The sequence below is a fragment of the Macaca mulatta genome, chromosome 3 (assembly GCF_049350105.2).
Source record: "Macaca mulatta isolate MMU2019108-1 chromosome 3, T2T-MMU8v2.0, whole genome shotgun sequence".
Lineage (NCBI taxonomy): Eukaryota > Metazoa > Chordata > Mammalia > Primates > Cercopithecidae > Macaca > Macaca mulatta.
In genome coordinates, this window is record NC_133408.1 from 126,004,255 (window position 1) to 126,028,681 (window position 24,427).

The 24,427-nt window shown below is 35.5% G+C and overlaps 1 protein-coding gene across 3 annotated transcripts in view; it reads right to left on the reverse strand.

The window, feature by feature from the left end:
* Nucleotides 1-1,485: 1,485 nt before the first annotated feature.
* The window catches only part of VPS50 (VPS50 subunit of EARP/GARPII complex), a 220,315-nt gene continuing 197,373 nt past the window's right edge, over nucleotides 1,486-24,427 (reverse strand). For all 3 annotated transcript variants that reach the window (XM_077998061.1, XM_077998060.1, XM_015134266.3), the window contains exons 22-28: nucleotides 20,842-20,922; nucleotides 13,221-13,369; nucleotides 12,024-12,120; nucleotides 10,796-10,954; nucleotides 6,754-6,875; nucleotides 4,443-4,632; nucleotides 1,486-2,194 (exon numbers count right to left, since the gene is read on the reverse strand). In XM_077998061.1, coding sequence (XP_077854187.1) covers nucleotides 2,075-2,194; nucleotides 4,443-4,632; nucleotides 6,754-6,875; nucleotides 10,796-10,954; nucleotides 12,024-12,120; nucleotides 13,221-13,369; nucleotides 20,842-20,922 — 918 coding nt within the window. In that variant the 3' untranslated portion in view covers nucleotides 1,486-2,074. The remainder of the gene's footprint in view (nucleotides 2,195-4,442; nucleotides 4,633-6,753; nucleotides 6,876-10,795; nucleotides 10,955-12,023; nucleotides 12,121-13,220; nucleotides 13,370-20,841; nucleotides 20,923-24,427) is intronic.

Consider the following 24,427-nt stretch of genomic DNA (forward strand, 5'->3'; position numbering starts at 1 on the left):
ATTTCATGACTCAAATCTCCTGTTACTGTTTTGATGCTAGCTAGCACTTATTAAGCCACCTTTTAATGAAAAAAAAAAAAAAAAAAAAAAAAAAACCAAAAACCAAAGAAACTTTTTTCAAAAGCATTAAAAATATTCACCATTTCATTTGAAGATGGAGAGAGCAAAGTAAGGGTAGGTTAAAATGTCTGTCAGATTGCATGGCTGAGTCTCTAACAAGATAAGTAATTCTTTTGTATCAATTCCTATTACCTTGGAAAACACTGGGCTCTACCAGGCAGGTAATTACTGTTCATATTATCTAGGGCCAACTGAAGTAGAAATTAAAGGAAGCAACTATAAAATCCACGTAGAAAAGACACATAAGCAGCTCCTCATCAATTGAAAATTTAAAAAGATTGATTAGCTCTTTATGTGCCCAGCTAAATGTGCCATTTAAACTCAAGGACCCAGCTTATCTCATGTTTGTTTTCTTCAAGTGGCTGCATATAAATAATGGCTACAGGCAGAATCTACTTCACGAGTGCATAATCTAGCCACAAGCAAATCACAGTGGCACCAAACTCATACCTTTTTACAAGAGGAAAGTTTTAAACTGACAGTAAATGAACTGTGAAGTGAGAGGATGAAAACACTCAGCATACAGACACACACAAGCATATTCTGAAAGTGCTTCACATTACACTGTGCACTTACAGACATCACAGGGGCTGATGGACACAGAGTAGCAATTGTTTCCTTATCACCTCCATGCTTGATCACATGCCATCCTGTGCCATCCATTTTATCACCTTAGGTCCCAGAGACTCACAAGACCCAAGGCCTGTTTCTCACATGATTCCTTAGGATTCCGTCAGCTGTTGATGTTACAGGTCATGCATGGCAATCATTGGACCAACGCCACACAAGTTTAGATGTCTTCCACACCCCAGTCAGAAAGAACACACGCAAAATTCCTTATCAGATAGTTGGTAAGAGTACATGGAAAATGGATTTTCATGTCACATATATTAGGAGAAGATCCCTGGCTTCAGGGCAAAGTTTAGAGGAACAACACATACTTACTGAAGACCAAGTGGATTCCAGAGTTCATCATTGGCTAGACTGATATTATTTTACATTTGTGTTACAAAAGGCAGATATTTAAGAAGAGTGAACATATGACCATACATATATGCGTGACTAGCAGACAACTGCTTCCTGAGTCAGTTGACCTGGGTTTTACTGTCCTAGGACAAAATGTGAATTTAAAGAGACCAAAACTTTCAACAAAAAAAAAAACCATATGTTTATAAAGAAAGATAAAAGAAAATCTCATAATCATGATTCTGTATGCTACCCAGGCATTGAAAAGGCACACTCAATGAAATTACTTTTCACCATTGGTTTCAGGATACAAAACAATTAAAATTAGAACACGCTAAAAGCTGCACTATAGTTCATGACATCTGCATGCCACACAAAAAATCAAAATGTAGTCTCACATAGGCTGATCATACTCGAGTATATTTATTACATTTCATTTATGATCACTTTGTTATAACTAAATTAACCCTGACATAAACTTTGACATTTTAAAAACAGAGAACATACTGATTTTTCATCTATGTTACTTACACGTGTTTTTTAATTCTCATGCAGTGCTCATAATTACGAGATACTACACATTCACCCTCACATTATGCTTAGTAAGAACCAAGCTCAGAGGGTAGAAAAATGCCAACTTCATTCTCCATAAACTTCCCATACATATATTAAGCCACTGTTCTTCTAATTATATACTTATGGTACATTCTTCTGTAAAATGTATAACTGTAGTCACATAACCATTGTTATGACAAGGCAACAATATCATTTCAGATTACAACAAATGAGACCAAAAGTTGAAGAGACCACAGCATATAAAAGTCATGAGAACACCACACACATTTCAATGTTTTTCACTTTCCAGTCGAAAAAAACATGCACAAAGATTTTTTAGCAGATAGTTGTCAGAAGTGCATTAAAAAACTGGCTTTCAGGTCATATATGTTGAGTGAGGATCAATGCCATTGAGGAAAAAGAGCAGTGTTCATTATCTTTTAGGTCTGTCTATATCATCTATAGCTGCTAGAAGTTTTTGTCTTGCTTTCTTATTGATATGGGATCCCAGGCAAACATTCACCAGATTGGTCAACTGCTTCGTTGAATATTCCTGCTCAAAGAAGAAAGATCCAAATTTAGTACCCTAAAAGGAATGTATCTGATTGGTGCAACAAAAGAATAGGCGGATATTCAGGTGCAGTGGATAGTTACTGAGCATTATAAACCAGTGAAAAACAGTGGAAATTACAGTTGGCAAATGAAAGGCAAATTGTTTACTGAGCTGTAATAGGAGGAAATAAGAATACTATAGTACACATTTCAAATAGTAAGCACTAGAATCTGTTTTAACATGGCAAAGTAATCTGACATGCATATGCTTCTTACTACTTTGATGATCACACACTTTACACTTGTTCTGTGATAGTCTTTGTTATTGAGTCATCAAAATACATTGACATTTCAAATTTTTAAAATGCTACTGATGAAGTATTTTTCTGGTCCTCTACATTCTGTAAACACTTCAGTTAAAAAAAAAAAATCTCCAACAAGAGAACAACAACTCTTCTAAGATACAACGAATGAATAAGGTAACAAAGAACACAAAGTCAGGGGAGCTGCAAATAAAATTAAGACTACAAGTATCTTTTGCAATCCAAATCCATCTGGTTCCTGAATTTCAGATATTGAATTGCCAGGATGAGAATAAACAGGGATTCATCAGAAATTTCTGCAGATTGATTTGGTACTGGAGGTTGAATAGCAAGAGTTCAGATAGGGAAAGATAGCTGTGTACTATTATCTAATAAGAAAATGTGTCTTTATTGAAGGTAACCACTAAATATAGTACAGTTTCAAAACAGGAGAAAGAATTGATTTTAAAAACTTAGCAAACTGCTCAGCTTGTGTATCTGATCTCTGAGAGCACCTGTCCCCACTTGGTAAGTAATCTCATTTAACCACTCAGCACTCAGTGAGGATGCATCGTCAGTAATCACTGGACCCAACATTTTGGGGAGTTTCCTTCAAAGACAGAAAAGAGTGTCCCTGCTGCTGCTGGGGAAATGTCACTGAATTACAAATATCAATCAGTTAAAGCTCTTTCAAAGTACTAAGCTGAAAAGAAAAAATCAGTCCACTATATTAAAAGAGTAAATCCAAAAAATGGGCATCATTCTTGCATCAAATAATGTGTATTTAGAGCTGCGCCTTTTCTCCTCAGCTACTTTGTACTCTTTCCCAAAACCCTTTCCTCAGTACCAACCCAGAAGTGTTTACAGCTTACTTTACTAAATGGATTCTAGCAACATTCAGCAGTCCATCTGCATCTAGGTTTAACATTTTGGTTCTCAAATGTCAGTGGGGCTAAACGTGGTGAAGTTTTTCTCATTCTGGCTTACTGGCCAAACTCATTAAAAATAACACATACATTTCTACTTTGCTTCTAAAGATCCAAAACCAACTAAGAGTGAGGACATTCACATAAGATTCAGGCCAACGTGAACATTCTAGGCTAATGTTCATTTTATCTCTTTACAGCGTTAAGGCCAGAAAGGATGAGTCTGAGCAGGTATATACAAATAATTCATTTCCTTACCCAAATGAAATAAAACTTGACTTAGCTTTTACGTATGACATTCATAGGTTAAGAAAATGTGAACCCTTGAGTTATCAAAGTAACGAGGATTTGGTGATGATTTTAACACATACCATATACAGAAAAGCTTCCCATACCAAGCACACTGAGTTGAACTGTGTCAAAAATTCGGCATCCTACGTAACAATAGTATTTTTCTTTATCTATATAGTCATACAAAAGAAAAATAATCAAATCTGTATTAAAGGTAAAATCTAATGTAAGATGCAAGTTAAGTTTAGCCATTTAAATATTAATGTCTTCAATCATCACTAATACATGTCAGTGTGTACGATGTTACCATTTCATTGTTGAGGAGTACGAGAAGGTTTGTGTGAGGTTTAAGTTACATAATCGATTATGGCTTATGAATCATTTCATTGTTTCTGTATTCAATCTGTCTCAGCATTTATCAACTTCAGCCTTTTCCTATAATATAGTTGCAGGAAAAATTTAGCTAATGTCTTGACTTTGGCTGTATTTCTAGATAATTACAGTAACAGTTCACAAAGGGCTGAAAAAGATTTGATGAGTCAAAGGGTACTGCTTAGATACAGTGCCCTTAGTCTGAAAATGGTAAAGAACTGACCTAAGCAGTTTGTATTAAAAAAGTAAATGTTTCTTTATATTTCACTCTCAAGATTTTGGATTAAATAACACACGCGACAAGAACAGCACGAAGAAAAAGGAATAAAAACTTAATTAACTGTTTTCCAGCTCTCACCCTGTGCTCTTTGATCCAGCGTTCCATGTCATTCTCAGTTAGGTAATAGGCTTTAATATAAGTTTCCACAAATTCTTTATCAGGAATGGGTCTAATATCTGTTAGTTTTTCAAGTTTCATTAAAAACTGTTGAAAATCCAATTGCATCAGGGCACGACCCTCATTACTGCACTTCTTGACATTGGCATATCTAAGATGCAAAACAATAAAAAAATACATTATAGAATAATTAGAAGCAAAAACTGTCGGGTATTTGAAGTTTTCTCTAACCTATATTTGGACAGATTCCCCAGAAATGAGAGGGTTATAGGAAATAGAGAACATAAGTCTTGAGTCAGAAAGACTAGGTTGTGTTTGTGCCCTGTCATTTTACCTATGGGGGCCTCAATTTTCTCATTTGCAAAGAGATCCAATGAGTTCAAGGCACTTTGTTGTGCTACAGACCATAGTTCTCTGTATTCAATTAATATAATCGTCTGTAAGAAAGTTAAACTGGTATTCCAGTTAATCTGGCTGCCAAGAGTTATTATAAAACTAAGCTTTAAATACTTCAAAGTAATCTTAGTTTTATGAAACTGTTCAATATTGTAAGTATTCAATGCAAAAGAAACAAATGAAATAATTCTCCCATGAATACTCTGAAAACATAAAGAAATGTGTAAGCATGTAAGCATAGAAAGTATATACATATTTTTCGTGATAAAAAGTTTATAGACTTATTCTGACATTCTACACTACTGAAACAGTGTGTTTTAAGGTGGACTAGTAATAAAGACAAATATACTAACCCTAACAATACAACACTTTATTATTCATTAAGTCAGTGTTTCCTTTCTTCAATCAATCATACAAAACATGGAAAATTCAACTGTGGGAATGAGGTACCTATCCTAAGGAAAGTTACAAGAAAATAAAAGCTTATTTTATTTAAAATGACCAAGCTTTTTTTTAAAAAAAAAATAAAGAGTATTTTATACAGAAATATTTATTCACATTTCTACTTAATTAAACAAATTTATTTAAAATACTCTTCGTGATTGTTAACACAGCCGTTTTATAATTTATAGCACCGTTGGTTTCAATACAGAGTGCCAAGACTGTTGTCAGCTTGTCACTGTCACCTTCCCACTTTCTAATACATTCTTTTGTATAACAAATGAGAACAAAAGGAAAATCAGACAAATGATAGTGTGAAAATTCAACTGATGTGCAATTCTGGAGCACTGTACAGGGTCTTTGAAATAGCTGTTTGCTTCTCAGGGATATTTCAAATGTATTACTGATCCTTATTTGTATCCTAGATGTTATGGGCAGAGTAAGCATGGTCTCTGAGTAAATGGGAAAATTACTATTAATAGATCTATAACTTCAACACATGAAAGATTTATACAGCTTACAATGATATGATGGTGATTCTTATTAATGATGATATAAGGGTTTTGAGGGCTGATTTTGCCATCAGAAATCAGGAGTACAACCAGGTACAGTGGCTCACGTGTAATCCCAGCACTTTGGGAGGCTGAGGTGGGCAGATCAACTTGAGGCCAGGAGATCTAGAACAACTTGGCCAACATGGTGAAACCCTGTCTCTACTAAAAATACAAAAAATTAGCAGGCATGGTGGCACACACCAGTAGTCTTAGCCACTCAGGAGGCTGAGGCACAAGAACTGCTTGAGCCCGAGAGGCAGAGGCTGCAGTGAGCCCAGATTGCACCACTGCACTCCAGCCTGGGCAACAAAGCAAGATTGTCTCAAAAAAAAAAAAAAAAAAAAAAAAGAAAGAAAAGAAAAAAAGAAATCAGGGGTACATATGCCTTTAAAAACTGTGTGAACTTGTTACCTAACCTCTTTAAGCCTCGGTTTTCTGAGACTAGGTTCTCTCATTGATGAAACAGAATCATAGTACCTTGCAAAGAGAGTTTATTTCAGGTTTGGTGATATAATCCTGTGAAATGTTTGGTTCAGCAAATAACACATAGTTAATGCTCAAAAAATGTTAGGTATAACAATCATCATCATCATAATCTTATTATTAGGTAATAATAACTGTTAGTTTTAACTTTCAGATAACCATTAGATTCTGCATTCCTCACTCATCTACTAGCTGGGTCTATGCCACTAGCAAGAAAAGAAAGCAGAGACAAAGACAGACACAGTGGGGTCTAAGGTTTTTTTCTCTAATTATATCCCAAACTTGTCTGCTAGTTATCATTATTTCTACTTATTCTCTCCAACCATTAATACCATATGTTATTCATATATTACAATTTGTCATTAAAGAAACAAATAATGCTTTCATGAAAAACTTACCCTTCTACGATAGTTCGATTAGCCAATCGTATACAATGTTCCCAAAGTATATTAGACACAGGCAAGGGTATTCGAACTCTCTTAGAAACTTCATTTAGCCTCCTGTTAAACTGCTCAAATTCCTAAGAAGACAAATAGTAGCCATTTGTGAATATCATTAAAATGCCACAATGCTCTCCCATAAAAATGGTTTAAATAAAAAAGATTTAAAAAGACTCATAATCAAACCAAGTAAAATAAAAAAAGATAATGCCAAAGATAATTTGGACTTAGTATGAAGGTCTTGAAAATGTATATGCACTAGTTTGAATAGATGATGTTATAATACAGAGTATACTACATTTTATTGCAAAAGGAGTAAGTGTCATTAACTGATTAAACCATGTTAACAATGTCCAAATGTCTCAAAATTTTCTATGGTTGTCAGTACAGATTAATACAGCTCAATGACCTAATTTGGCTTCAAAAATATCTTCAAGAAACCCAGGTTTAAAAACATGGTTTGATATGTGTTCAGTTCAGAACTATTTGTGATTTGTAGCTATACTCCTCAGAATGCAATCTAATACATTATCATTTTCCCTAAACATTTTTTAAAAGTAAATAATTATATGGGTTGAGGATGTCATATCTAAAATGCTTGGGGCCAGAAGCGTTTCTGGACTCTGGACTTTTCCCAGTTTTGGAATATTTGCATTATACCTACTGGCTGGGAATCCCAAATCTGAAAATCCCAAACCAGAATTCTGAAATGCTCCAGTGACCAATTCCTTTGAGTGTCGTGCTGGCACTCAAGAAGTTTTAGATTCTGGATTATTTCAAATATTAGATTTTCGAATTTGGGATGCTCAACTGTATACCAAATGGTCAAAAAATCATACTCTATCCACAAATTTTTAGTACAATGGAAACAATAAAACACAGTTTCTATTACCTACAGAAAAACTGAGTATTTTTATTGTCTTTTATGACATGATCGTACTAAAAATATAAATACATATACCTGATTTAGACAAGTCCAATAATTAGACGGAAACAACAGAAGGTTTAGCCTTCAATGAATGTGTTTTTGGTCTCTTTGGACTATTACTATTTAAATATACTCATTTAATATTTAATGAAGTAAATGCTGTTGACTCTTCCCTGGCAATATATTTCAAATATAAGAAGGCTTGGGCCGGGGGCGGTGGCTCACGCCTGTAATCACAGCACTTTGGGAGGCCAAGGCGGGCAGATCATGAGGTCAGGAGATCAAGACCATCCTGGCTAACACGGTGAAACCCTGTCTCTACTAAAAATACAAAAAATTAGCTGGGCGTGGTGGCGGGTGCCTGTAGTCCCAGCTACTCGGGAGGCTGAGGCAGGAGAATGGCGTGAACCTGGGAGGCGTAGCTTGCAATGAGTGGAGATCCTGCCACTGCAGCCTGGGTGACAGAGCGAGACTCCGTCTCAAAAAAAAAAAAAAAAGAAATCTTAAAATGACATTTTTCTTTAGTTACCTGAATAGAGAAGCTACACAATGTTTAACATGACTGACATGTGTTCAACTTTTCTAACAACACATAGGAGAAAAAAAATCTAATCTGATCACCACTCAGGCAATCACATAATGATAACTGTGTTATCCTCTGCTCTTTTGCTTCTTCTTCCTAAATCACAATTTTTCTTGCTAATTTATTTTTAACAATTAATTGCTTTTAATCATTAAAAAGAAGTGGATTGTCAATTCATGAAATTTATCTTCGAAAAATCAAAACTGTATAAATAATTGCTCTTTGTTGTTTCATTTCATGGATCTAGGAGAGTAGTAGTATTTGTTACTGTATTTATTTATGCATTCCTTAAACTGCTTTGGATTTCAAGAGTCATAATTCAATATTTTTCATCAATATTTAAAAGATAAAGCTATATGTATAAAATGCTTTCTGTACAAAATAACATTCTACTTATTGCTAAATTCAATGTTCAAAAATGCTTGTCATAAAATGAATCATACAAACATTTCATTTTTCTTATGATTCTTTTGGGGCAACATAAGCAAACTGTCTAGACTTAGATGCTGAGACTTAGAAAAGTAACAGAAAGAACAAACGTTATCACAGATAATTAATCTTTATGCATAAAGAAGGCCTTAAGCTGCTAAAAATTGGGCTAGGTTAATAATCTGAATAACACGAGTTCTTTCTTATAACTGGAATAACAAATAACTGAAAAAAGCAGCCTCCTCATAGTATGTGTATTTGTTGAGCACAGAAGTCTTTTTCTCTTGCACCCCTATAAGGTCCATGGTTAGTATGTTCTATGGTCTGAATGTTGTGTCCTCCCTAAATTCATATGTTGAAATCCTAATCCCAGGGTGACAGTGTTGGGAGTTGGGGCTTTTTAAAAGTGATTAGGTCATGAGGGCCAAGCTCTCACCAAGGGAATTAACACCCTTATAAAAGAGCCCCAGAGAGTTGCCTTGCCTTTTTTACCATGTGAGGGTACAGCAAGGTGACATCTATGAGAAATCAGACCTTCACCATATACCAAATCTGCCTGAGCCGTGATCTTGATCTTGAACTTCCCAGCCTCCAGAACTGTGAGAAATAACTGCTCTGCTTATAAGCCACCTAGTCTGTGGAACTTTGTTGTAGTATCCTAAAGGACTAAGACAGCATGTCATAAAAAATAGAACCACTTTTTCAAAAACAGAATTGTTAAAAAAAAAAAAAGGGGGGGTATCATTATTTATAAATCACATTTGTCTTTTACATTCCAAATGAAAATTTGCAATTGAAATCTCCTGGGTGCTCTAGAAACCAAGTTATTGCTTTGATTATCTTTCAAGGTCAATAATCTCTGAATTCCAGAGTGGCAAATATAGAGCACCCTTGGTGTCACTCCCCGCTAAGATCTCTATGGAAACTCCTAGCAATTGCTTACTGATGTTGGCATGATTAGTCCCAGAGTCTGGAGACAGCCTCACGGTCTTCAACCTAGGCCTCCGAAGGGGACCATAAATTGCTGGGAGTTGGTTACTGAAGAAACTCCATTACCATCTCCATTTTAAATCTATGGTTCTGTTCATTGGTTCTCAGATGTCCTAGGCTCTTATTTGTTGACTTGGTCTAAGCTGGTAAGAATGATTGTGTAAATGAGATTAAAGTGAGGAGGTTAAGAAGGGACATTTTTCTTTTCAGTTACAAAAATGAAAAAATTTTTTCTGAAAGTTACTTTCATTTTCTCAGATGCTCTTTCCACACCTTATTTCCTTACTTCCCGCAGGCCTCATCTCCAGTCTCACCTTATCAGGGTCCTTCTCCGAGCATGACAAATACATGGTCTTCCTCTTCCACCCACATCCTGTCATTCTTTGTCTCTCTTCAGATGATTTTGGTTTTTTTCACAGCATTATTCATCATCTGACATTATATCTCAATTTATCTCTTTACTGCTATCTCTGCCTTGGCATGTAAATTCCTTGAGGGCACATAAGTTCCCGAATTCACAGCTATACTGCCAGCACTTCTATCAGTGTGTGGCACATGCCAGGTGATCTACAGGTATCTATTCATGCATAAGTGAAAAAAAAAAAAACCACAATTCTTTCCAGGAAACGTATACACACAGGTCACTGACTCCAAAGAGGTGTTTGTATGACACACTGCAAAAGTAGTGTGATTTTCTACTCGGAATAATCAGAGGCATGGTCTCTTGCTAATGAATATTATGCTAAACTACAGAAATAATTTCTAATTAAACTGAAATATCTTCTTGTCATTATAGTGATGGCTACTGAGATTACATAATATGAAAGTCAGCCACGACATACAACAATTCAAAATGGGTAGTGAACAAAGCTAAAAAAGTCTATGATGTATTCTTAGATCTAATAGAAGACAAATTCAGAAAATAAGCCTATTTCAATTCAGGGTCTTTAATACCACAATGCTAGAAATGTGGTAATAACTATAATCTTACTATTTTAGAGCAACTGCAATAAAGGAACACTTCTCTTAGTAGATTGATCTTTAGCAAAGGTGTTTCCCAGGACACTTGCCTTTAATAGTGCATCTACATATATGTTGTGCTGTGACATAATTTCTTTTACATCCCATTTCACATTAGCCATGAGGAGCAGCATCTGTTCATAATCAAGGGCTTTACCAGCCACAATCCAGTAAATTGGTTTGCGTAGTTCACTGGCAGTTGAGACTGTCTGAAATAAATTTCACAGAAATGGAAACAATTATTTTCTAAAAGTATCATATTGATAAAGAATACTTGCCCCTGTTTCCAGTATATATCATATCTGAAAATAAAACACTATATATTTGGAGATTTAAACTACAAAAATATTTTAAATATTTGAGTGAAGGCAAAGGTCTTACTCAAAACATAATTTTGAGACATTCAATAAACTTGAAGCCATTGACACTGCAACTGTAAAAGAACTAGAGCTCTTCATGGAGCCTAGCAATTACTTCTCAAATTCTTCTACTTCTCTCCATTTCCACTCCCACTACATGATGTCAGGATTCCACCATCTCTCCCCTGCAATACTGTAGCAGCCTTCAAATTACTTTTCCTGTCTCTAGGACTGCCGTCTACAGTTCTTTCTTCACAATGCCCCCAGAAAACTCTTTCTAAAACACAAATCCAGCCATGCCACTCACCTGTTTCAAACCCTCCAGGAGCTTCCATGCCCTCCAAATGAAGTCCAACTCCTGAAGCAGGGTGCTTTATATGCCAGTGGCTCCTGCTGATTGCCCCAGCCATCTTTCTCATTCCCAGACCTCCTCCCTACTCCAACGAGCTTTCCTCAGCTGTTCGCATGCACCATGCTCTTTCTCACGGGTCTTCACGTATGCCATTCCCTTTGTCTAGAACCCATCCCTCATTCACTCTCTCTACCTTGCTGGTCCAGTTTAAACATTACTTCCTCTAGATAGCCTTTCTAGATAACCTTCTCCCACCCAGAGCCTCTCCTGTCCTCCACTCTGGGTTAAATACCCTCATGGCACTTTTCCCTTACCACAGTACTTATCATGCTTTATTTTAATAGTTTTAACTGGTGCTTTCTCTCTCACTAGTCTAAAAGTTACACGAGGTGCTCAATAGTATGTATTTAACACAGGAATTCATGAGTGAATAAATGAACACTCTATCTGGCTCTCCTGGGTTTTCAAGACTGACTTCTAGTTAAACAAACAAACAAACAAACAAATCTAAATAATCTGTGTTCTATCTTGCTCACAGTTGAAATGACATACGAGACCATATCTGACCTGAGAATAGAACTGCTGAAGAAAGGGCTTTTTGACTGCAGGCATCACAGCATCCAGATGCGGCTGAAGGAACTCAAACTGTTCAGCCAAGAATACCCTAAAGGGAATAAATAACCCACTGTGTAAACAAATTGTGTAGGATTTAGAGCCTGTCATGTTTTCGTATAAGTATTTTTTTAACATTTCTGAGCAAAACTTTAACAATAAAAATTACTTTTCACTTTAGTGGATGACCCTGTAATACCACTTGACATGTTCATTTATAATCTACACAATAAATAATGCTGAGTTTATGACTGAATGGAAGTTTAAGAGAAAGAAAAGCAACTTCAAAGGAGCCAAGCAGCTTTCGATGAGGTGTAGGGTCATGTGCTTCAAATGTAAGATGTGAGCCCAGAGTAGCAGGTTGAAAAAAGAACACAAGGGTATTTTTTAAAGGATTTCTTTTAAAGATCTCATTCAGTTATATACAACAGACTCTTGAAATCTCAGATTTAATATCTGACACTTTTAATATCTGACACTTTTCAGAAGTAACCCCAACATTTCTAATAGGCAGCAGACTGTAACTTGGCTGAGTATCACAAATGAACGACAGGTGCCAGAGGCTGGATACAGGAATGGGAGTCAGTGGGCTGGTGAAGGAGCCTGGACTACTGCCTGCAGATGCACTGCATCCAGGCACTGTCTTTTTCTGCTTTTTGTTATTAATGCAAAAACTCTTACGTTATATTGGACTACATTTTATAGAAATGCAGAAGTTATATGCGTTAATTGTATTAATAACTCTGGGGATTTATAAAGGTCAGGAAGCATTCTTATTGATGTCAAGGGTCAATTATACTTAGCACTAAATTGACAATGCAATTACAGCTTCTCCTAGGATCATGAGTCATCAATAGGAAAATATGAAGCATAGTATAACGCTTCCTAAAGCTATACTTAAAGCGTGGATCATGTTGTTAAAGACTGAAAATTAAAAGATTTCCTTCTTTCCATTTCTATAACTGAAAAACCAACCATGCAGTTTAAAAAATCAATTGGTAATCTGTGTTAGAATATACTTGCCAGAAACATATAAGTGATATTTAGAAGTGGTAGATGTATGCAGCTAACTAGAAGTCTAATTAAACAATGCTTACTTTTATAAACTTTCTTAAATATTTAATGGCAATGCAACTGTTTTGAACAACTTACAAGGATTCCGTGGCTACCACTCTTTCTGCCAACCCATACAATGTATCCCCAGATGTCAAAACCACCAGGTGACTGAGGTGTGGACTTGGCACCTTCTCCTTTCTTTCTTCTGCTGCTGTGAGTGTGGCAGTAGGATCAGCAGAAACTTCCTGAAAATACAATACATATATAACCTGAAATAACAAATCTAACAGTAATAAATCACGTGATTTTGACATAACTAGAATTAAAATTAAAATACTCTTGGGGCATACATTAATTACATTTAGATTCAGTTCTTTTTATCCTGCTGTCATGTTTTGTAACTATTGGAACCTTCTTTTTAATCCTAATTGACAATGAGCCTATATAATATCATCCAAATCTAAATGCTACCATCTGTGCATGACCTAAAGTCTGTCAACACACGGACTCTTTATGAATTGACAGATGTTTCATAGCAACAATAGTGAGATGGCCCTCAAGAACTTGTAAATGAGAGAAATATGATTACTCCTTGAGAACCACACTGATAAAATCCAAAATTATGGTTTGATTAACCATCTCGCACCCAAATTTTAATGAAGTTTACCTTGGTATATAATCTCAAGGAGGCAGGACTAGAATGAAGTTATAAACTGGAACAGAGCCAAATGTATATATCTGGGGACAGACTACTGATAAGAAGGAAGATGGTCAATGTGAACAAAGGAAAGGGATACCCAGGAAGCAGGATGTGCCAGGCCCTTCAGCACTGTCCAGGACAGAACCACTGATTCAGGTATACAGCCATGTAGTCAATAGGAGTGATGCAGTCTAATTTGTGGTCAGGAAAACTCATCAGACTTCAAATTTCTCAGTTTTACTTTCATCTGATGATATACTCACTAGAAATCTTCTCATTACTAATTTACCTTTCTAGGTATTCTGATGCCAGGCAAGGAGTGCCTTGGATATGAGTTATGTACATTCTTTGACTTCATATAAACATACCCTATATTGTAAACAAACAGGTTGGCAAAGGAAGAGTTTCAAAGATACACTTACTCAACTTCTACTCAATACATAGCAAGGGACTCATTTTTTACTAAGCTCTTAGCAAACAATTAAAAAAACAAAAACACACTTCAATTCACAGGCATACTGGTCATCTTTTTTTGCCAGGAGGGTGGGAATATCTTGAGATCATGGGTAAAGATGCACAAGGCTGGCTACCTGGAGGAGCTGACAGAGTACCAGAAGACTGCCAGCTCAAGAGTTACCAATCACTCCAAATATTTCAATATTTAACTTAATATAAACTTATTTTAGTGAATAAGTTTCCCTTTGTACAGAGAACATGAAAGAAGGCTGTTTAGAATACTGACATCATCATAATAGTTATTCGAATAGTTGCCGCATTACACGTCAGAGAAAGAGACTTTTAATTATTGTTTTCTGGGGCACAAAGGAGAGAGGTCAAGGCAGTGAGACTGTATGAATCTTAATGTTACTGATGACAGTATAATCCAGAGTCACTTCACTGTGAAGGTCATTAAGAACTTTTTATTTCTAATAACAATGAGCTTGAATTACAAATGTTCATTATACTTTTAGTTTAAGTATAGAGTTTTGCAGTACTGACATGGCAACAAACTCCATTCATTAAATTTTGAAAAAAAATTTCATGAGAGAAATTTACAAAAAGAAAAAAAATAGAATAAAAGCTATGTAAGTTAAGCAATAGCTCATAGTACAAAAGTGCAGCTATGTTTTTTAAAGTTAACCTGAATACAAGTTAACCCCTGCACCCACTCAAAGTTTTAAAATGTTGATTGAACCATAGAATGACAAGAGTTAGAAGAGATGCTAAACATTATATAATACAACCCCTGCAGTTTATGTACTACTTTCAGTGTGGAAAACACTCCATGGTTATCTCTATTATGGAGTTTAAAGGTGAGAACATATGAGTAGGCAGATAGCAAAACTAAATGTTTAAATGCAAAATAGCTTTAAAAGAACCTCAAAGAAAATTTAGCACAAAATTGGATGTAAACACATCTAATAGTGTACAATATATAAAGCCAGATTACTTTTTAAAGCAACTTTATAGTAACAAATCTCCAATTATTTTCCATATGAATAAATGAGACATCAAATGCATACATATAATTTACTCCTATAAATTTAGCAAAATGCAAATAAAATTTATAAAACCTTTCAAGTTAGAAAATGGTTTAATTCTTTATCTTTTTTTTCATTTCCTATCTTCTCCTAAAGACAGTGTCTCTTTTCAATCTCTAATTACTCAATTAGCATTTAAAAGTTAGTTTGGGAATAACTGTGCTTCCTCTAGGGAGAAGCAGGATCATGGATCCATGCAAGTTAATTAATGTCATATCTCCATCATTCATTTCCCTCTAAAAAGGAAATAACCCTACTCCAGCAGGAAAAAAAAAAAAAAAGGAGAAAAAATTTTTACAAAATTAAATACTGTTTGGCACCAATTGGTTGTCTATCCTATTTAATTCTGGTAGTTATTGATAAGAAACAAGTAAGGAACCTTAAAGTCATTCATGACTCCCCTTCTTCACCTTCCACATCCAATCAATCACGAAAACATGCCTAAACTGACACCTCTCATTTGTTCCTTCCTGATATTACTATTTAAACAGGTCACAGGTTCCTTAGCAGTCTTGACTGGACTATTCTAAAAGCCCATGAATAGAGAGCTCTGTCTCTAGCTTCTCCTATTTCTATGCCAGTTTCCATACAGTTAACTGACTGATTTTTCAACAATACTGATGTGAACTTTCTCAAATAGAGATGTGATCATAACACTCCCTGGTTTTAAAGCCTTAATCCATTCCTTCCAGGAAAAAGTCTAAACATGTTACCATATTACCTGTTCACAACTAACTCTAGCCTAAAACACTGTTTCCCAAATTATCTTCCCCCTACTAGAAAATAAACTCTACATGGGTAGGGAGTTTTGTCTGGCTTCCCCACCTTCCCCTACAATTGTATCCTTAATTCTTGGAACAGTGCTTGGCACCATATAGAGTGTTCAACAGACAGACACTAAATAAACATTTGTTGAATAAGGGTGGCTCACGCTCCTATTTCCTTTAGGGATCTGCTTCAGTGGTCCTTCCTAGAGGGATCTTCTCTAACTGCCCAAATAACATTACACCCTTTCTCTCTCTGTACTTTTCACCTAAGTTCTTCATTGCTCTCAACACAATCTAACGTTAAATTAGATCTTCATTTATTCCTTAACTACCTCCTCCACTCTGGGGGCCATCAGTCTACCACAAAGTACCTAGGCATGCAATATGTATTGTTGAATGAATTAGTAATAAAGATAGCTATCCAACTATCTTGTATCTCATCCTGCACCCTCATCACATAGCTCGTTTTCTGTCTGCTTCCAATACCTCTTATAGTGTTCTCAATTTTCTTCTTAGTTCAGAGTTGTAAATAACTATTTCAGAACAAGTCAAAGAATGATGAGGAGATGTAAAACTCTGAAACATGAAAAACGAATAAAGGAACTGGGAGAAGAAAGGACTCACTTGGGCAAAATGGCTAGGCTACTCAAAGTGATCCAAAAGAAGTAGAAATAGAAATAACAGAAAATAGTTCAAGAGATAAGCATATTTGGTTACATTATAACAAAGCACATTCTACCAGGCAGATGTAAGGCAAGCAGGGCTGCTTTTGGTGGTTATTAGTTCTCAAAAAAACATCACTTGAGATGTTCAAGCAGAAGCTTATGGTTACTAGGTATGTATGAATGCTGTACAGGTTAAATGAGCACAGATAAGTTTCCTTCTATGAGTAAAATCTTGGAAGATTATACTCCAACAGTATAACAAAACTCCTTCTAAGCATCAAACACTTCTGCTTTTAAAATATTGTATAATTAAGCTAAATCTAATATGAATTTTCTGACAATATTGTATAATCTCAAACTCAAAATAGCTCAAGGATCTCCATGAATACCAAACACTTATAATAGCAGTTAATTTTAAATTTCATTCTTTCGGATTAGATATCATATACACAATATATCTATAAAACTAAGTTTCTTTGAATTTAGGTACTAACTAGTTAATTAGGGATAGAACAGGGAGGTGGCTCTAGAAAATAATGGAAGGCAAGGAGAGGGTATATCTATAGTCTGAGAGAATACAGTTATCTTTCATATGACAAGAGGAGCCAAAAGCATTTACCTAACTACCTCCTTAATGCCTCCAACACAAATGCATTGAGTTCCCTTCTACTCAGGGAGCTCTTTCACAAAAGCATTCTTTAGAAGATCACTGGAATTGTTGCCCCCACTTCAAAAGGCTTTCATTAAAATACCTTCCTTTGTTCCCAGTTGTATGCCTGGCATTTGAGGCATAAAATTTATGATAATTATTTGCTTAAAGACTAAAGTTCTGTGTTTATATTTAGGAAAATACGCTTGAAGAGAGCAAGAGAGTTACGAAAATGTCAAGCTGACATAAATAAATGGTATGTGCTTACTGCACACTTAAATAAAAAGCTCCTAAACTGGCTTTTTCAGTTTACAGGAGTGCAATAAGTAAAGGCTATAACCCTTTAAAGACTGAAAAATGAAACCTTAACCACCTTTATTCTCACTGTGAGAGTCACATTTTTTAACCTTTCCTACCACCAATGTGCTACTACAAAGAGAATTCACATTTATGAATTTTTCTGGACAAATTTAAAATATTATTATCAAAAATTTAAAGTTGGCTAAAGGCCCGGGTGCAGTGGCTCACGCCTGTAATCCCAGCACTTTGGGAGGCCAAGGCAGGAGGATCACCTGAGGTCAGAAGTTCAAGACCAGCCCGGCCAACGTGGCGAACCCATCTCTACTAAAAATACAAAAACTAGCCAGGCGCGGTAGTGACAGCCTGTAATTATAGCTACTCGGAAGGCTGAGGCCGGAGAATCGCTTGAACCTGGGAGGTGGAGGTTGCAGTGAGCCGAGATCTTGCCACTGCACTCCAGCCTGGGTGACAGAGTAAGGCTCTGTCTCATAAGTAAATAAATAATAAATGAATAAATAAGTTGGCTAAAGGTCTTAAAGCAAACAATTTAGTTAGCATAACCAAATGGGTTACTAAAAATTCACCTTCCTGCTGTCACTATCACCTATACCAGCTTCCTTTCTTACTTTTCCTATTAGACAACTTTTCTTAAACTTTTATTTGATGTGACAAACAAATTTTCTTAGTTTACACTGAATTTATATGATAAATTATTTCAGGCAGCATTTTTAAGACCACAATAATTCTATTTTGCCTTTTACAGCTTAAAGAGAAGTAAAACTTAGAATATCTATATGGAGAAAATAAAATTACCAAAAAAGTATTCATTAAGATTTTAAGTGACATGCAAGAGAAATACAAGGAAAAATATTACTTCCATCTAGTTGGTTTCAGATTGATTAAGCTATAAATTATTTCAGTAGCCAAAGAATGTATTGAGTAGCAAGAAATCAATTAATGTATTCTGCCAATGTAAATGCAAATTAATGAAGTGAAGAAAATTAATACATACCAGCTTAAAAAATCCTGAGATTTGGGAGGCCGAGACGAGCGGATCACGAGGTCAGGAGATCGAGACCATCCTGGCTAACACGGTGAAACCCCGTCTCTACTAAAAAATACAAAAAACTAGCCGGGTGAGGTGGCGGGCGCCTGTAGTCCCAGCTACTCGGGAGGCTGAGGCAGGAGAATAGTGTAAACCCGGGAGGCGGAGCTTGCAGTGAGCTGAGATCCGGCCACTGCACTCCAGCCTGGGCGACAGAGCGAGACTCCGTCTCAAAAAAAAAAAAAAAATCCTGAGATCAAGCAAGTTCTAATAAATGACAAATATATTTTCTAAAATAACAAACCAATGTTTATCAGTATGAGTAATAATTCATTATACACTATGTGGCAAAATCTGAAGCAGAAATCCACATCTTAAGGGTCAAATCTAGAACTGGTGTTCGATGATCACAAGACAGTAGCTAGCAGGAATGACACAGAAATGCCAGGGTGAATGGCTCTAGTGGTAAAATTTGGCCCATTAATCTTGGGCCTTTCAGTCAGAAACAAGAAAAACTTTAGCTGTGGAATAAGATCTGGAGAATAAGATTTGATGCTCAAGGTTATACTGAAGTATCGAATAAGAAGAATCAAAATTGAAACACAGAAAACTGCAAGTGGGGCTGAGACCAGTGGATTTTACAAAACAAAGACTAAAAACAAAAAAGAAAAGAAAAAAGAGAAACAAAAAGGCTGGGTCAAATAAGGAGCCTTGACTCTGAAATTGAAGATCAAGGATTAAACAAATATCATAACCAAGGAAACAAGCCAAGTTATGCCAAGAAACAAGAAACTAAGGGACTGGAGTATATTCATCTACTCTATGAACATTTACTGAAGCAATGCTATGTGCCAAGGTAAGTGATATGACTATATTTTAAAAAATATGTTGGGTAAAAGGATCTCCAAATGTTAAGAGAGAAGGATACCAGTTATTTCTTCTGCCCAAACAGCGCTCACCTGAGATATCAGCACATGCCTCACTCACTTTATTCACAGCTCTGCTCAAGATCCCCATCCTATCACTGCTTCAGTTTTGTCTTAGTATTCAATGAGTATCTGACACTATGTTATACATTTGTTTGTCTCTCTGCTCCAATAAAATACAAGTTCCAAGACAGGAAATATCTCTTCTGTGCACTGATGAATTCCCAGCTCTATAACAATGCCTGGCATATACCAATTGTTACAATAAGTATTCCTTAAAAGAATAATCATGGCTTTATAAAAAGCTTCAATAACAGAAGTATGCACATAATGTAGAGCTTATGAAAAATGAGGAAAATGATTGCTTGTTCGTGTTAGGTTGAAGGAATAAAGGAAAATTCAGAGAAGCTTGGGGTTAAAATAGATGTGGAGAAATGTCTAAACAACATAAACTTCGGGCTACAGTGACCAACCATGAGAAAGTTTTTCTCATTTTAAATGCTTATGTTAGCTGAAACACTACAGGAGGTCAACCCTGTGCTGCTATCTAACCTGTCTTCTTAAAACATGCATTTCATCCTATGATGATAGTCAAAAACCGGGCTCCCTACTACACAGCAACTAAACCCAAACTTTCTCCTTGAATTTCAAAGCCATTTATAAAGTGTCCCAAACACTCAATGCAACCTAACTTTGCAGCATATACCAGTGTCCCAATCCTAAGATCTGTCACACTTCGTACTGCACCCACCTCAAGGCCCTTGCTCACCCTGTGTACCTTAATTTAAAGACTTTTCCCTTTCCCATTAATCCTATGCCTGGTCTTCGAAGTCTAGCACAAGTGTCACTTCTTCCTTTAGTCCTCCTCTGATATTAGTTTTTCACATAAACCTTTCTCTTCTTTGAACTTGTGCTAGACATATGACCAATATCATATTCTTTTATGTATACTAGTTTCTCTCTGATCAGACTATAAGCAATCTATTTTACTTCCTATATGCACTCATTTAATTCTGAGGACTCCGCTACTCAATATACATATAGACACATTTATACAAAATTGATTGAATAGCTAATTTGCATTTTATATAATCCAAAAGAATATATTCCGATTCATTACTTACTAGATCAATAAGGCTTTCTTGTATTCTGTTTAGAGTTGTTCTTAGTCTACTACTACTAAGGCCGAGTCCTGTTGATTCCAACTGAAAAAGAAAAAGGCTTGTTACATCATTCTAGAGATCATCTTGCAAATGTTACATCTTCAAATTAACCAAGGTATTTGATGAGTTTTCACTCAGATACTTAGCCTTCAGAGGGTTTCCAAATTGCATTTACAAATTCTAATACATCAAGCAAAGGAGTCAAATCTCAAGGGAACCAAAGAAACATTTACCTGTGTGCATTCACAGGACACACTAACAAGTATCAATCTTAAGAATTATCAAGAGAGTTCTCCAGAATTTCTTTCTCAAGAGTCATTATTTTTAGTTGTAAAACTTGAGATTTTAGATAAAGATATTATACTCTGTTGTATGTAAGATATAATGTGCTGTGTTCATGTAGCAGCATAACAACATAAAGTTATTTATATTTTTTGCTCATTTATTTTTCCTATACAAATTAGTGATAGCTTAAATCCTCATTCAAAAATCAATACAATTTTCTATTAGGCTTGGTAAACATTTCACAGTATAGATAGAAATCTATTCACTACAACAAAGCCAAAGCATTTATAAAAACCTTCACAAGAGCATAACTGAGAAGGATAAGAATAAGACATGAAAAGCCAGTTAGTCAGCTCTCTGTGTGATGATTCCATTGATGAAAATAAAGGTAATTTAGAGGTAATCATACATAGTTAAAGGCATTTGGAAAAATGTTACAATGTCCTCTATGAGCCAATAAATTTAAAACATTATTAAGAGTAAGCTATAAAATGTATGTCATTAACATAGTCAGAAATTATGTATGTATGACTATGTGACTATATGCACACACACAAGCATACATGAACATTTATTATTCCTCTTCTTCTCCCATTTGAGACACAAGAATGAGAAATTATTTACATGTGTCAGAGAGTCTTAAGTGAAAATAGTTGTGCCATAACACTGTGCAACAAAACATGAACTGATTTTATATGCTAATTTTATGATATGTAATACCTTTTATTTTCTCTAGGTTTTATAAACTTCATCAATCCATTTTTCTTCTCTTTTCATTAAGGTATTATTTATATATAAATTACATTCAATCTTTTTAAGTATAGTTTGATGAATTTGGTAATTGCATACAATCTTGCAACCAGCACCATAAAAAGATAGAGTTTTCTCACCCTTAAAAATGGCCTCATACCCTTTGCCCTTATCCCCTTCCCTCACCCTTAACCACTGACCTGCTTTCTCTCACTGTAGTTTTTGCCTTTTCTAAAATTTCATATAAATGGATTCACATAGTATATAATCTTCTGTGTTTGATGTGTTTTACTTAGAATGCTTTTGAGATTCATCTGTGTTGGGTCTGGTGGTATTTTGTAGTGTTTTATTGCTTCATTGTATTTAGTAGTATGGATACAGTACAATCTCTTGTTCAGTTTACTTATTCGGTCAACTAACGTTTGGGTTCCAGGTTTAGGCTATTTGAATAATGTCACTATGAACATTCATGTGTGTGTCCTTTTCTGGACACATATTATTTTCACTTCTCTTGGGTAAATAACTAGAAATGGACTTTCTAATTCATATACTAAATATGTTTTTAACAATGTGGTACTTCCACATTGTTTTCTAAAGTAGCTGTACTGTTTTCATTTCCACACACAATGTATGTGAATTCTAGTTGTTCCATGTCACGGACTAAATGTTTGTGTTTTCCCTCAAAATGCATGTTGATGCCCTAACCCCTAATGTGATAGCATTTGGAGATGGGGCTTTTGGGAAATAAAATCAGTTTTAGATTAGGTCATGAGGGTGGGTCCCTGGTACGATGGAATTCATGACATTTTAAGAAGAGACACTAGAGAGTTTACTATCTCCTTCCACGTGATCAAAGGAAAGGCCATGTGAAGACACAGGCAGAAAGCAACCATCTGCTAGCCAGAAAGGGTGCCCCCCACCATAAAAAGAATTGGCCACCACCTTGATCTTGGACTTCCAGCCTCCAGAACTCTGAGAAATAAATTTCCGTTCTTTAGCAGCCGAGTCTACACTATTTTGCTACGGAAGTTGGAGCAGACTAAAAGACTCCACAAACTTGCCAATTCTTAATACTGTCAGTGCCTTTTAACTAGCCATTCTAGTGGTTGCACAGACGTATTGGAATTGCTTTTAACATGCACTTCTCTGATGACAGTGATGTCAAACATCTTCTCGTGTGCTAATTAGCCATTCTCATATCTTCTTTTGCAGTGCAGATACCCGATAAAGTCTCTTCCCATTTTTTAAGTGAGTTGTTTTCTTATTGAGCTATAAGAGTTGTTTATACTTTGTGTGAACACAGCCTTTCTCCATATGGTTTGCAAAATTTTCTCCTGGTCTGACTTGACTTTTCGTATTTCTGCCTCTTTAGCAAACGTTGTTAACCATGAGGAAGCCCATTTTATCAATATTTTCTTTTATGCTTCATGCTTTTTGTGTCTTTTCAAAGAAGCATATGCCTAACCCAAATGTCACAAAGATTTTCTCCTAGTTTTTTCTAGACGTTTCATAGTTTTGGAACTTCTTTAGGTCTTATAAACAATGTTTATTTATATTCTTGTGTATGGTATGAAGAAGAGGGATTGAGGCTTTTTTTTTCTTTTCATACTTATATCCAAGTGTATCCACACCATTTGCTAAAAAAACTATTTTCTCTAATGAACTACCTTAGTGCCGTTTTCAAAAATCAATTGACCATGTAAGTGTGTCTATTTCTGTTGCACTGATCTACTGTTAGGCCAGTACCATACTTTATCAACTACTGTAGCTCTGGAGTAAGTCTTTGTGAAGTCAGGTATAAAAATCCTCTAACTCTGTTCTTCAAAAATGTTTTGGCCATTATGAATCTTTGGCTTTTTGTATCAATTTTAAAATAAACTTCTAAATTTCTTGGAAAAAAAAAAAACCTTGTTATAGTTTTGAGTGGGATTGTACTGAACCTATAGATTTGGGGAAGACTGCCACCTTTACAACACTGAGTTTTCTAATATATGCACATGGTGTATCTCATTATTTATTTACATAGCCTTTAATTCCCTTTCTAATGATTTAATATTTTCAGTGTACAAACCTATCAAGTTATCTGTTAAATTTCTTTAAAAATTTTGATGTTACTGTAAGTAAAGCTTTTTAAAAATTTTTTTCATTTTCAAACTGGATTATTGATTTCTGTATACTGACTTTATATTCTAGCAGTTTGCTAAATTATTTATTAGTTCTAGAAGCTTATTTGTGGATTCCTTAGGGTTTGCCATGTCATCTGCAATTAAGGACAACTTAACTTCTTTTCCAATCCATATGCCTTATATTTCTTATCTTATGACAAAGGCTAGGATCTCCAGCACAATTGTTTGGGGTTTTTTTTTGTTTGGTTGGTTGTTTTTTTTCTGGAGACAGGGTCTCGCTCTGTCCCCAAGCTGCAGTGCAGTGGTGTGATCACAGCTCACTGCAGCCTTGACCTCCAGGGCTCAAGCGATCCTCCTGCCTCAGCATCCTGAGTAACTGGGACTAC